General features: G+C 37.0%; 2 protein-coding genes, 1 long non-coding RNA gene and 1 pseudogene across 4 annotated transcripts; 1 reads left to right on the forward strand and 3 right to left on the reverse strand.

Annotated features, from left to right (window-relative positions):
• Nucleotides 1-246: 246 nt before the first annotated feature.
• On the forward strand, nucleotides 247-2,681 carry LOC145233732 (mitochondrial import inner membrane translocase subunit Tim10 B-like). Its single transcript, XM_080098506.1, has 3 exons — nucleotides 247-409; nucleotides 708-803; nucleotides 2,376-2,681. The coding sequence occupies exons 1-3, from the start codon at nucleotides 362-364 to the stop codon at nucleotides 2,595-2,597; spliced, it is 366 nt and encodes a 121-aa protein (XP_079954632.1). The 5' UTR covers nucleotides 247-361; the 3' UTR covers nucleotides 2,598-2,681.
• LOC145233731 (aflatoxin B1 aldehyde reductase member 2-like) lies at nucleotides 2,406-6,294 on the reverse strand. The gene is made up of 8 exons (XM_080098505.1): nucleotides 6,064-6,294; nucleotides 5,344-5,470; nucleotides 5,064-5,247; nucleotides 4,566-4,712; nucleotides 4,422-4,473; nucleotides 3,881-4,076; nucleotides 3,323-3,424; nucleotides 2,406-3,053 (listed from the first exon to the last, which is right to left on the reverse strand). The coding sequence occupies exons 2-8, from the start codon at nucleotides 5,439-5,441 to the stop codon at nucleotides 2,864-2,866; spliced, it is 969 nt and encodes a 322-aa protein (XP_079954631.1). The 5' UTR covers nucleotides 5,442-5,470; nucleotides 6,064-6,294; the 3' UTR covers nucleotides 2,406-2,863.
• Nucleotides 6,295-6,483: 189 nt separating this feature from the next.
• On the reverse strand, nucleotides 6,484-12,399 carry LOC145233929 (aflatoxin B1 aldehyde reductase member 2-like; annotated as a pseudogene). Its single transcript, XR_013861215.1, has 7 exons — nucleotides 12,302-12,399; nucleotides 10,130-10,313; nucleotides 8,958-9,104; nucleotides 8,815-8,866; nucleotides 7,966-8,165; nucleotides 7,801-7,902; nucleotides 6,484-6,787 (listed from the first exon to the last, which is right to left on the reverse strand). The product of XR_013861215.1 is annotated as an aflatoxin B1 aldehyde reductase member 2-like (transcript).
• Nucleotides 6,883-7,780, reverse strand: LOC145233930 (uncharacterized). The gene is made up of 2 exons (XR_013861216.1): nucleotides 7,026-7,780; nucleotides 6,883-6,966 (listed from the first exon to the last, which is right to left on the reverse strand). It is a non-coding gene; the product is annotated as an uncharacterized LOC145233930 (long non-coding RNA).
• Nucleotides 12,400-13,939: the final 1,540 nt, after the last annotated feature.

Here is a 13,939-nt window from a genome sequence, read left to right on the forward strand (position 1 = left end):
TCACTTTCTTGCAAACATGTGCAGTCAAGCGTGGAGCACCAATCGGAAAGAAATAAAAAAACACGCCTCTATTTTGTAAACTAGACACAGATGATTTTGTTTAAACTTAATTAGTTATTAAAGTATCTGTTTGCTTTCCCAATTTTTTTAATAGCAAAACAAGAAAAATATCTCCCAATGACATTTTTGCTTATTTTACTTAACTGGTTTGGATTGAGTGGTTCTCCAGCTGGGGGTTTCCCCACATGCTGTCCAAATAATTTTCATGTTTTGTAATGTTTTATTCATGAAGGCTTTTGATGAAATTTCGTTTGTTTAAAGTGGATGAACATTGAACTGAACTTAAATTTGAAATGAGAAAATGGACGTTACAGGAGCAAATGTTGATCCTGGTTCACAGCTTAGGAACGTAAGTAGCCATAAAAGCAAACACTTTTGACCAAGTACTAGCTTCTATTTTACCATTGCTCTTGCTGTGTTGAGTATTTTGTTAGCGTATACTCAAGATTTTTGCAGCTGTGTCCTGTGTTTTTGTGCCTCTCTACCAATATGTGTGACTATGTTTGTTGCGTTTAGGTGTATGCGAACTAAATGCGAAACTTCAAGTGGAATGAATGCTAGAGATTCTTTTACAACAGATTTTTTACATTACACATAAAAAATACCCAACTATTGTTTGTAGCTTGACTTATGATTTTAAATTTCAGGTGAAAGATTTTTTAATGATTTACAATTCCTTGACGGAGCATTGTTTTATGAAATGTGTGACAAATCTTAATTATCGATCAATGACTTCAATAGAGGTAAGACATTAGAAACAGCATTTTGTTGTTTAGTTACTTTATTGCATGAGTTTTTAATATAAGAGAAGTTAAATAAAACTAAAAAACAATTGAGTTTTTCAGTTATATTTATGGGTCCCCTTCCCTGAAGGGGAAACATATTGATTTTACTCAAAATGTTTTTTTTTCTTTTTTTTTCTTCTACCCAAAGTTTGTCCGACTCGTTTTTCCATCAAATGTTTGATGGATTTGGCTGAAATTTACACAGATGGTAGATATAGTTATGTAGATGTACATCCCACTTTGTTTTTGTTAATAACCCTAGTATTTACCCTGCTAGCCCCCTAAAATGGGTTATTTTCTTCCCAAAGTTTGTCCGACTCGTTTTTCCATCAAATGTTTGATGGATTTGGATGAAATTTACACAGATGGTAGAGTTTGTTATGTAGATGTGCATCCCACTTTGTTTTTGTTAATAACCCTAGTATTTACCCCGACCCCCTAAAATAGGTGAGTTTGTAAACAGTGTCAGAATTGGCTGAAATTTGGATAGCTTATAGAGTATGCCATTTATAGATGTCGATTGTTGTGTTCAACCCTGTAGCCCCAACATTTACCTCACAAGCCCCCAAAGTGTAAAACGTACTTGTATGTTACTGGGCACCACAAACGAAAGATTTCTGTTGCTCAATAGTGTTACAAGGGCAAGGAGTTGTATGTTACTCGTTTGTGACTTTGTGGATTGCTTGGTGAACATTTTTGTGCCATGGCAGTTAGGGGGTTTTTAACAGCCCTATGACGTTAGAAACATTAACGGTTTTTGCTCAAAACACCGCTAGTGGTCGAAATTTTAAACATTGGCGGATTGGGCTGAAATTGTGCAATACTATTGATTGAGTCATTGAGGTTTCATATTCTTTTAGTTTGTGTGTCGGACCCCATTAGTTACCCTACTAGCCCCCTAAAATGGGTCAGTTTTTTAAACAGTGTCGGGATTGGATCAAGTTTATTAAACATACTAAGTCCTCAAATGTTATGTTTTGCCCTGTAGCACCACAACTTAACCAACTAGTCTCTAAAATGTGTAACCCTCTTCACAATGTTCGAATTGAATGAAAATTGTAGAATTTGCTATTCATTTTTTGTTTTACCCCATTATGCCACTTCTTACTCCTTCGTTTCTTTGAAAAAGAACGTTAAACATGACATACTTCAAACAATACCTGGGGTGAATCTAAATTTATATAGTTTGTTCTCTACATAGTATTAATATTTAAGCCCAGTCCCGATCACTGCATTTTACCTTACAACACTAAACTTTCACGTGGTTATCTCTTGAATGCATTATCTACAACCTTGCATGTGTGGGGACCCATGAGTTTCTGCTTGCAGAAACAACTAAGGTTATAAAAGACAGTGGATGGTATGGGACCCAATATAAAATAAGCATAGGAAATGTATCAATGTTTTAAAATAGGTTATAGTGTATAGGGTAATAGGTTATACATTATATGCAAGGGCAATATGTGCTAAGCCACCCTTCTAGTTTCTATTTTACCTTTAAAAGATTTGAACTTTTTTTAAATATTACAGCAAACCTGCATCATGAATTGTGCTGACGTGTTTACGAAAGGAAACCAAAGATTTATGAGAATATTTATGGAACACACCCCAGAAATGGTCAGAAAACGGAATGAAGAGGCAGAAAAGCAAGCTAAAAGGGCTGAAATGCTTCTGGAGGCATCTTCTCAACCTCCAAAAGTTGCAGAACCTATGAGATCTATTGATATTGATGATAATCAATTGATACTTTAATTATTTACAGTTATAACATACAATAAAAAAGTATTGGTATTCTTTTTGGAAGCAAACAAATACAATAATATTGTATGCATTTTACACATTATCTTTATGTTTTCCGACTGAAACATAAACACACACAGAAAAAAATATAATTGACATGAACATGTACACCACTATTGCACTGACAGAAAACAAAATTGAAATCGAATAATGATGCATGTGTAGTTGAATTCATTTCAAAACGACCAAATAATTCATAAGGAATGGCCAGGGAATATTTATCTAAAATAGTTCGGACAAGTATGTGACAATCTTTCCCAGCATTTGTCCATCTGCTCAACCACACGATCATCCAGTTTTCCCTCAGTTGTATAACTCAGGTTTTCTTTGCAGTGAGCTACTGTGCTTGCTCCAATAATCACGCCATCACCTTTTTCAGCACCGAGCTGGGAGTGATGGTAAAGCCACCTTGAAAGCATATAATTAAAATACAGCTTCTTTTGTAGATGTAAAGTTTGTTTTTTACAAATTCTAATTTTGTCGATACACTGCAATGGGAGGTTCCACAAACTGTCTGTATTTTGGGGAGCCAGTAGGGTAACTGGTGGGGCAACAGCGTGTACAGAAATTGACACATCATAACTGTATGAGTAACAAAGTACTTGAATCCAATTTCATTTGTTTCTGGTTGGATATGTGTAAAATAGCTTCAATGTATTTCTTTTAATAAAGTTTACCTGTAAGCAGCTTCTGCCATCGTTACTTTTCCAGGGCCATACAACTCATCAAGAACAGTTTGAATTTTTGCAATGCTCTCAAAGTTTTCTTTTCTCCAGTACCTAAAACACAGTTACATGAATAGTCGCAAAATGCTGGTACCTTTCAAAATCAAAGTGCAAGTCCATGGCTGGCAAAACCAAAACTCAAAGTTATCTTGTATGGTATCTAATTAGCAAAAATACAAGTGTCTGTCAACATAGTCTGTCTTGTACTGCTGCCATAGCCTAAAATTCAGTGGTTCCCAACCTTTTTTGTCATGTATGTGCACCCTTTTAGTCGATATTCAAATATAATTCCCCCCTGCAAATTTAGTTTGCTAAATTATCGTTTACATTAAAATTTTAATGTATTTCTTAGAACAGAAATTAAAATCTCGATTATAGGCACTATAGCCTCTAATACTCCTCTTTGTACTATATATCATGAACTTTACTGAAAATATTTTATATTGTGACACAAATTCCCCCCTGGTTGGGAACCACTGGCCTAAATCAAACAAAAACATTTAAGTCCACCTGTCCCTGTACACCTTCTTCCATTTTCCAGCACCAAAAAACCTGCCAGGCTCCGTTTTGTCCCAGTCTTCGAATATATGTTTTCCACTTAACAAGCCACCAGCAAGTGGGTTGTAAGCGTAGAAACGAATTCCATAATACTTTAAGCAGGGAAACAGTTCCTTTTCCACTTGTCTTGTTAAACAATTGTACATGCCTATAAAGTTTACAACAGTGGTCAGCAAACAATTGGTCATGACTTTATTGGGTTGCAATGTAATTTAGGTGCAGTGTAAAATGACTTACCTTTGTGTTAGCATCACGTTTAGTAACTAAACCATTTGTAAAGAATGGTTTATTTGGCAAAAAAACAAAATTCAATGGGTGTTTTTATGGAACCAACTTGCTGTAGTTATCAACTATGTTATGTTAGCTTTCGGAAAGGTTTAATTTTGTAGGCTGACAGTTATGACTGTAAACATTTTTGGGTGCTATAGTACAAGTTTGATGGCCACTGGTTTACAATATTGCCATCATTTCTATTCATTAAAATCTACCCTACCTTGATATACTGTGGGCTGTATCCAGTTGTTATTTCTGCAAGCAGAGACGACCTGGAACAAACATGTTGTTGACATTAACCTTAAAAACTTATAGGGAGTTAAAATAAACAGAAGCAATAATAAATTTAAAACAACAAGCATACCTCTGCAACTTCCCATGAAGCATAATTAGAAAGACCAAACTCTTTAAATTTTTGTTCCTGATATAATTCATTTACTGCCTGCAGTGTTTCAGTAATAGGTGTGTTATGGTCAGGTGCATGAAGGTAAAATATATCCACCTGTTTTGTCTGTGAAAAACAAATTTAAACAATCCTACTGCATTTAAAAGTCATAATCATAATTACCATGTTTCAAGCAAAAATCGACTATTTTTGAAATCAAGGACTGCTGTGTATTAAACCAACAGAAAGTTGTGTACATTTCACTGTTTTAAAATGTAGTTCAGCTAGGTGGCATCACAAACATCTTATTCAAATACAATCAGTTTGCAACTACATTTTAGGTCAGAATTCATTTTCAGTTGTTGCAAGTATCAAAAAATAAATAGTCAACCACTGGAATCAAATCAGAATCGTCATTAAAACAACAAATTCAAAGTAGTTACACACAAAACACTCAACATTGATAATCTTACCAACCTGCAATCTGTCAAGACTACTTTCAAGTTGACGTCGAACACCACTTTGAGTTAAAGTGTTTTCCTCCCAGGGGTTGGCTTTAGTAGCAATTTTCATCTTTTGACTTATTTTACATTTCCCAATAGACTCCTCAGACTTTCCTCCACCATACATCAATGCAGTGTCAATTTCATCATTTTTTGATCTAAATTTGTTTTTTATCAGTATCAATGAATGCAATGTAATATAAATGTTCACTTAACCATTAAAGTAATAATGTAAGAACTTATTAAATACTTACTCATGAAATAGTTCTAACATTTCTTCAGTGGCTTTGAGGTCAAGACGAGTTCCAAAATCTCCCGTTCCAAGAATGGTCCTTACTCGTGATTTAGACATTTTAATTTTGTTATACGGCAGTTTATAACCTTCAAAAATAGCGGGAAATTAATGAAAACTGCAACATTATCCCATACGAATTTAATTTGTTTATTTAAAACGAATAAATATAGGTGTCAGCGATTTCCGTATGAGGGAAATCACCTAACTTGGCGCAAAATAACTTTAAGTTACAACTTACAACCTACTTAATCAAATGCAAACAAAGCCTCCCTTAAGAAAGCTATACCAGTTGAAATGACCAAAACAAAACTGTTTTGCCCGCAGTCATTAATATTATCCCAGCAGCCTTTTTCTCTTCCAAACATGCCAAAACTACGTGACTACTTTTCTGTAAACTTTGCAACACGAGTCTGCTGTAGGCCCATACGGAATCAGTTTGGTGTAGTCGCAAAATTACACTATCAAAAGCTTTAAGTCGACACCCAGTCCCGAAAACTTCTTGAAGGAGCATATCCGCCATTTAAAAAAGTTCAAATTAAACGCTTCGCGTGTCAACATGGTGTTTTGTTTCCGCTGAATTAAATAGCATGCAGACAAATTCTTACGCGTGGAATCGGATTTTTATTTATATACTGCATCATCACAAACAATGTAATATTTATTTCATATCAAAAAGTACCTGAATAAGACGTTGCAAATAGGTCTGCTACTACGAGTTGCCCACCCTTCGTCTAATGGGGAGGAATAACTTATGTGAGCACGATATTCAACCTATTTCAATAGCCTATACCGTGGCTATCGCTAATCCAGCCGCTTCAAGTTAAATTCAAACACTTTGTCATTTTTCGAGCCTTATCTAAGCTGACACAGGCTTGCCTTTTCTTTAGCTCCTGCCTCTCCAAACGTTAACATAAAAATGGCATTTTTCCCGAAAATCGCGTTTAATATAGACATGTGTGAGGGGATTTCCCAGCGATGTGAGCGGTCAAGTGTATGTTCATTGGTCAGGAGGAACTGGGCGCCGTTTAAGGAGCGCGATGTATATTCTATGACGCAAGGGATGCTAGTTTTCTAGCCTGCTATACGCGGCTGTACTTTTGTTGTGGAAAAAGCTACACAAAATGGCGGGTATTGGCATGTTGCCGCTGCAACCCCTACATCTCGCCCACCACTATTGCTCTGACAGAACTACAGGGAAATGACGAAGCAATGTTCATCTAAAATAGTTGGGACAAGTATACGACAATTTCTCCCAGCACTTGTCCATCTGATCAACCACACGATCATCCAGTTTTCCCTCAGTTGTATAACTCAGGTTTTCTTTGCAGTGAGCTAAAGTGCTAGCTCCCATAATTACACCATCACCTTTTTCAGCACTAAGCTGGGAATGATTGTAACGACCCGTGAACGCGCCCCGGTTACAGCGCGGAACGTCACACGAGGGGGGATTGAAACGCGATTCCTAAAGGTCTCCAACAAGCACTCCACACAGATAGGGTGTTTTGTAGATCTTATATTCAAACACTTTCAATGAAGAATGAAGAGGACGGTGGGAGGCGTTAGATACGACAGGAAACGGTTTCTACAAAGACATGGCATTAGCACTGCGCTTTAAATGTAGGAATGTAACTTTAAGCTCACCAACTGTTATGGGAACCGGAAGAAAACAAATAACATGGGCGATCCCAGAAATCACTGTCACACACCTAAATACACAATAAAACATGAGACCACAATATGCCATTATGACGTCATACACAATGCTTACCAAGCTATGTAGAGCAACAGTGTAGAAAGTCACGCTTCACGTGAGTATCGTACAAGAACGCTGCGTAAACAATTACAACTTTAGCAACTTGAATGAACCCAACTACACGTACAGTACGACTATTAAAAAAGGGAAATTACATTTTAGGTCATTGCAGTTTTGGTCAAGTTCACAGCGGTTAGCATTCATTATGGCAATTCACAATATTGAGTCATTAAACACATATATACAAGTGACTCACCAATAATCGTCAACACGACAGTAAACAGCTTTTCTACAACAACCGACGCAGCACCGTGCCCCACGGAAGTCAGCAACGAAAAGAACTAAGCCACGTTGCGTTATCACACAAAACTGGCAGTTGATTGTTACGTCACACAACGCACCAGGCTACAACACAAGTTGTAGTGAGAAAATGCGGGAATCTATAGAAATCGGCAATTACTGGCAAATCAAAAGTAACAATGATGGTAAAGACACCTTGAAAGATTAAAGCGTCAATACACAAAGATTTCACTGTCGATATTTTATCTGTGATAGGATTATATCAAATACAGTATTTAACACAGCAAAATAGTAAAATAGATGCTGTTAACTGTCAAAATTTTCTATGGTTCTATTGTCAGTATTTCAGTACATAAAATTTAACTGTATGCAGCTTGTGCCATTGACACGACTCCGGTGCCGTACACCTCATCAAGAACAGCCTGAATTTTTGCAATGCTTTCAAAGTTATCTTCTTTCCAATACCTAAGAAATACAAGTGCTTTCAATACAAAATACAAGTACTTTGCAATGGTAAGCGTGACCTACCTGTCCCTGTAGATCTTCTGCCATTTGCCAGAACCAAAAAATCGTCCAGGCACCATTTTATCTGATTCTTCAAATTGATGCTTTCCACTCAACAGGCCATGCACAGGCCAGGGGATTGTAAGCATAGAAACGCATTCCGTATTGATTTAAGCAGGGTAAAAGCTCATTTTCCACTTGTCTTGTTAAACAATTGTACATGCCTGTAATGTGTAGAACAGGGGTGGGGAACCTTTTTGTTTGTGAAGGCCACCAAACAGTTTATCGACACTCGTTCAGGCCGCACAGACTATTTCTCAGGCCAAGGACAGTGACATTCATACTTTTTGACTTACAGAATGGTTGATGTGCTATTGGACTTACGGTCCAAGTTAAATAAAATTCGTCACTACATTTCCACCCTTACTACAACATTCAGGATTTTATTAACATAGAAACTCGCTTGTTTATCAATATCAATCTAAGAGCAGCTTGTGACATCACAGACGAGTTTAAGACATTCGATTACGCGCAAACAATTGTTCTTTATGCAACACAAGTAAGATTCTAGAACCTTGGTTTCTTGGCAGTTCTACGGATATCGCTTTCTTTACCAGTACGCAAACATTTGGCTCTAGTTTCAAAACCGCTGCCCTAGAACCAATCAAATAGTAATGTGGAATAAAGGTAAAACATACGTTTCTGTCTAGTTTTTAGCGCCTGGTGCGGTGTGTGTTATCAACATCCTAAATTGTGTTCTGGATTCGAAGGCCGCATGCGGCCTTAAGGACGCAGGTTCCCCACCCCTGGTGTATAAACTTCAGGTTCTTATTTCACCTGGTTAGACAAACTGAATTAGTAACTCAGACCTACTTTGATATACTGTAGGTAGTACCCAGTTGTTGTTTCGGCAAATGGTAGCCATCTAGAGATAACAAACATTAAAAGACTTAATGACCAGGACACATAAAATTAAGTGACCAGGACACAATCAGAAAATAAAATAAAATACACACCTCTGCAACTTTCCATGAAGCATAGTTACAAAGACCAAGCTCTTTGAATTTTTGCTCCTGATATAAATCATTTACTGCCTGCAACGTTTCAGTAATAGGTGTGTTATGGTCAGGGGCATGAAGGTAAAAGATCTCCACCTGTTTCATCTGCAAATAATGTTACGGAATTATTTCGGCAGCTTTGGGAATTCGGCTAAAAGATCTTTCAAGTGGCGATGTTAAATTCCAATCAACCCCTTAAACCTATAAATTCTATACCTTAAAACCAAAACTGCCTCCCTAATTCGGAAACGGCCCGAACCCTGCAATAACGGTTCACCACTAAGCCAAAGAAAGACCACAAACTGGTTTCACTAATGGGCGCCTTGTTTAAATACAACGATAAAAAGCCTTCACATAAAACAACTCCGAATTCGACAAGTTTCACTACAAGTCAACGCCAGCAATACACGACATAAAACAACACGGTGTTACTCGCACGGCGCCCAGAGGAAGACTGACCATGCTTCCTTCTCAAGCACGTTTTACCACACCAATCACGTTGATTAACAAATCACGTGATTCCAAGAGGCACATCCGGGTATCGCAGAACCAACAAGGGTGAACACGCAAACGGCACATATGAGGCGAACGTATAAAACACAGGAAAAGCATCACGTGTAACAAGAACCATTTAGTGAGGATACTGTGTGGTGAGAATAATACGCAAAACAATTAAGTGAAGAAATGAGTGGCGAAACATGACAACGATTAAACAAAACAATTAGGTGAAGAAATGAGTGGCGAAACATAACAACGATTATACAGACTAAACAATAGTGAAACACAGGATAATAAACTGTAAAGAATGTTATGTGCATGAAGGTGTGTAATAATCCGAACAAATATAACAAAGTAACGTGAAAGAATAAGTGAAAATACGTGTGTGAAGGTAAAGTATTCAAAAGATGCGTCATAAATAGAACGTGATTAAAATTCGCCACAATAACATATTTTATCATTATAGAATTTGTGTACAAATAAAGTGTTATTTAAAAATATACTTGCTGTGGATATTAAAATTGTAAGGCAATGCGTTGCAACTTAAGTGATGATAATACAAACTTGTGTTAAAATGGTTTAACAAATGAGAAGTTGTCAAAGCAGTTGTAACAAATAACAACCATACGAACCTGAAGTCGTTGAAGACTACTTTCAAGTTGAAGGCGAACACCACTCCGAGTTAATGCGTTTCCTTCCCAGGGATTGGCTTTGGTGGCAATCTTTATTTGTTCACCTAATTTGCATTTACCTATATATTCCTCACATTTTCCGCTTCCGTACATAAATGCAGAGCCTATTTCCACGTTTTTGGACCTGCCAAAAAGCAGTAAGTGGTTTGAAACAAACAGATTCCCCAGCTGCAGCCAAACACCACAAAATGTCTGCTATAGCATTAAAAATACTAGAAAGGTGGCTTTCTGATTTCTCTTTTGTATATTCAATATCCTATTTACCGATTTACTATACACATCATTTGATCTACACATGATTGTTTTTGCAAACAAAACGAATGGGTCCGCACACCCGTGTTTGTGCGGATTTACACAGTTATTTTTCTATTTTTCAGGACAAATTATTAGAAAGCATTAACATAACTTTAAACAGGTTTGGCCAAATTCTTTTCGCATCATTATTGTCATATAATAAAAAAATAATAAAAAATAACAGAAATAAATACTTTTAATTTAATCTCTTGCTTTGACCTTAAAATTGTCGTCCAAGGTCAGTTTTTAAACACAAATTTTCCCAGAAAACAGTTGCATTACAGACACTATAATTAAAAAGGCATTTACTACAAAAGTATACATAACTAATTCTCCTAAATTTGCACCTAAATTTGTTTCCCAAAACTAGGATCATTGACTTGTAGTAACCTCTCACGGTACAGAAGCCGAAAGACCGTTTAATCCTTCGTGTTTAACAATACCGTTTGCCTAATTTATACATGACTTAAATATACATTCTTGAATTAATTCGTCAACAATAAAGAAGCTACGATTTTAACCGTGTTTGGATTACCTACAAGTTGACCTTTATAATGACCCTTGGTCATGCGGCGACCATAAGCTGACAACGAAAATTTAAGACCATTTATCGCGGCTTTCGAAAAGTTACGTGTATTCTATCACCTTTATGTTGATCAACAATGTTTTGCCCCCCCCAAAAAACGAAACCAATGTACGTTGATCGAGTTTAAATTACCTCTTATCAGATATAGGTGTGAACCTAACCTACAGTTGTGAAACCTTCGCTCAAAGTGCGCATGATAACTTAATAAAACGACCTGATATTGTTGCGCAAATACAGCTAATTTTTACAGCTGATCACCGAAACGACTGTCTCGTAAAAGGTCTGTCCGACGTTAAGCTGATCCCGCACTAAACCGCCTTAATGGTTAACCAGTGAATTACTCCCATGGGCCTTCTGTCTGACTGACAGTGTACACATACTGTGGGCTGTGAAGGTAAATTTTTGGCGGAAGTCAAAATTTTAAATACTAAGCCGAGGGCTTAGTAACTAAACGAATAACCTACTGCAAAGAATTGTCTAATATTTCAGCACATTGGGGATTGTATTTCTGGCCTAAAACTAAAACCCATTATTTCAGGGTTCAAGGGGTGAAAAATGGGTAAATCATATTAAAAGTTAGAAAATTCTTTAGAGCACCTTACATTGAACCAAACAACAAAGCATGACACTTGTAGATGGCGTACTTTAGTCAGTACAGTCGTTTCAAAAAATTTACGTCTTGGGGGCCTGTTGGTAAACCGCTGAGTCATTCGGGTTCAAACTTCGGGAAGATGACTATCATCTGTGTAAATTTGAATAAATTTGAAGCACTCTGTTTTGACCAAAAGCGAAGAACAAACCAGCGTTAGACAAAAACGAATAGTCTGGGGTTTAAGGGGTGAAAATGCGTGAATCCTATTGAAAGTTACAAAATTCTTTAGAAAACCTTACATTGTACCAACCAACAAAGCGCAAAACTCCTAGATTATGTAGTTTAGTTAATACAGCCGTTTCCAAAATTTTACGTTTTGGGGACTGTGGGTGAACCCCTGGATCATTGGGGGGTCAAACGTTAGGAGGATCAAATTTGGATTAATAACTAACATCTGTCCAAATTTGAATATATTTGAAGCACTCTTTCTTGACCAAACGCGTGGAACAAACCAGCGTTAGAAAGTAAAAATAGAAAATAATATGGACAAAAACAATATTATGCGTCCTGTTCAGGGAAGGGGACCCATAATTAAAGTATCCTAGTATAAATTGACAACATAGAACTTTATCATACTTACTTTTGAAATATTTCGAACATTTTCTTCGTGGCCTTGAAGTCCAGACGTTTTCCAACTTCAGCACAACCAAGAACAGTTCTGATTTGTAAATTTAACATTTTGATTCTAACGTATAGATACGATCTGAAAAAATAACTTTTGCAACTTTAATGTCCCAACGGAGATATAATGCAGATACATTGGCAAACTCAGTACTTGCGCACTGAAAATGCTGAGTTGAAGTTACTGAACTAACAAACTGTCAACAATTCTCTTATACGGGGATTCACCTAAGCTGAACACCTTGTTGGTAGAGCTACTAACACCATTTCGACAATCTCTGCACTGATGATGACAACAGAGATTGTCGAAACGTCTGAACGATGTATTCTATATACACCAGTACCTTGGCAGTAATGTTTATGATTAAATTTTTTCTATTAGTTATATAATTTACATTCTAGCAACAGGGCCGATTAATAATGTCCCAGCGCCTTCTAACCGAGCTACCATATTTTTGCACGTACGAACTGCTGTGTTCTACGATAATTCACTGAGGAAAAGACTTAACAAACGGGCGGAAATATATGCAATGATGAACAAATGCCATTTGTTTGTGCAGATCATTCTAGAACAGGGGTCGCCAAACTACGGCCAGCGACGTCATTTCATCCGACCCGCGGGAGTATTTGGTGTTAATATATGTCTTGGAAAAACTAAAGCTTGAGTTAACTGTACTGTAAATGTATTTTTGCAACAACATATAGGGTTAAGTTTGTCTACTTTTTAAGTTTGTCTACATAAAATGATCCCAGAGGCTGTTTGTTACATCTCATTTAATACTAAAAATATCAATGTCGTTGGTATTATGCGCGACCAAACACCTTTTTATTGTTAATTGTGATGGAATAGATAAGCTTACTGCACCCCTTTCAAATCACCAACCAATTTTCGCACCTCTCGTCTGTTATTGTTTAAATAAAAACTATTGTAATTTAATTTTTATACAGCATCCCCGCAGCCCATAGGAACAGTTCTCGTACCCCTTGGGGGTGCATGTACCCCTGGTTAAGAACCCCTGCCCTAGCATGATATTTTTAATGTTATCCAGCCCGCCGCGAAAAAAGTTTGGTGACCCCTGTTCTAGAAGAACAAATGACTTAAAATTTCTTAGCTATGGAACGAAAGGTAATGTTATGTCCATATTCCGTCGTTCTATGAAATGCTTTTGCATGCGAAAATGCAAACGTTAGTGTAAACATTGTACACAATAATATGATGGCCGCTACTCCAGTGCAGCATTTTGGTTTTGTTTCGGCAATACGGCACAGTACGTATTGCGTTGACTGTACTAAGTTCCTCGCTGCGTAAAGCGTACCGCAGGACCATACAGTACCAAATGTCAAAACCTAAAAGTACCGCAGCGCACCTGATGGGGTACGAAAGTACCGCACCTTGATTGCGCATTGCACAACAAGCGTATGGTTATTTAGTCACGTCTGCGCACGCGCGAACTGTAGCGTGGTTTCGGTTCGATATGATTTTGTTCATTTCATTTCCAGGTTTCTTGTGCGAGTAGTTGTGTATGTTTCTGGGTTTAATAAACGATTAACAATTATGATTTAAACGGTAATATCACTGGTTTTGTGAGCTTACCCC

This window comes from Phallusia mammillata, chromosome 6 (assembly GCF_965637545.1).
Source record: "Phallusia mammillata chromosome 6, kaPhaMamm4.hap1.1, whole genome shotgun sequence".
Classification (NCBI taxonomy): domain Eukaryota; kingdom Metazoa; phylum Chordata; class Ascidiacea; order Phlebobranchia; family Ascidiidae; genus Phallusia; species Phallusia mammillata.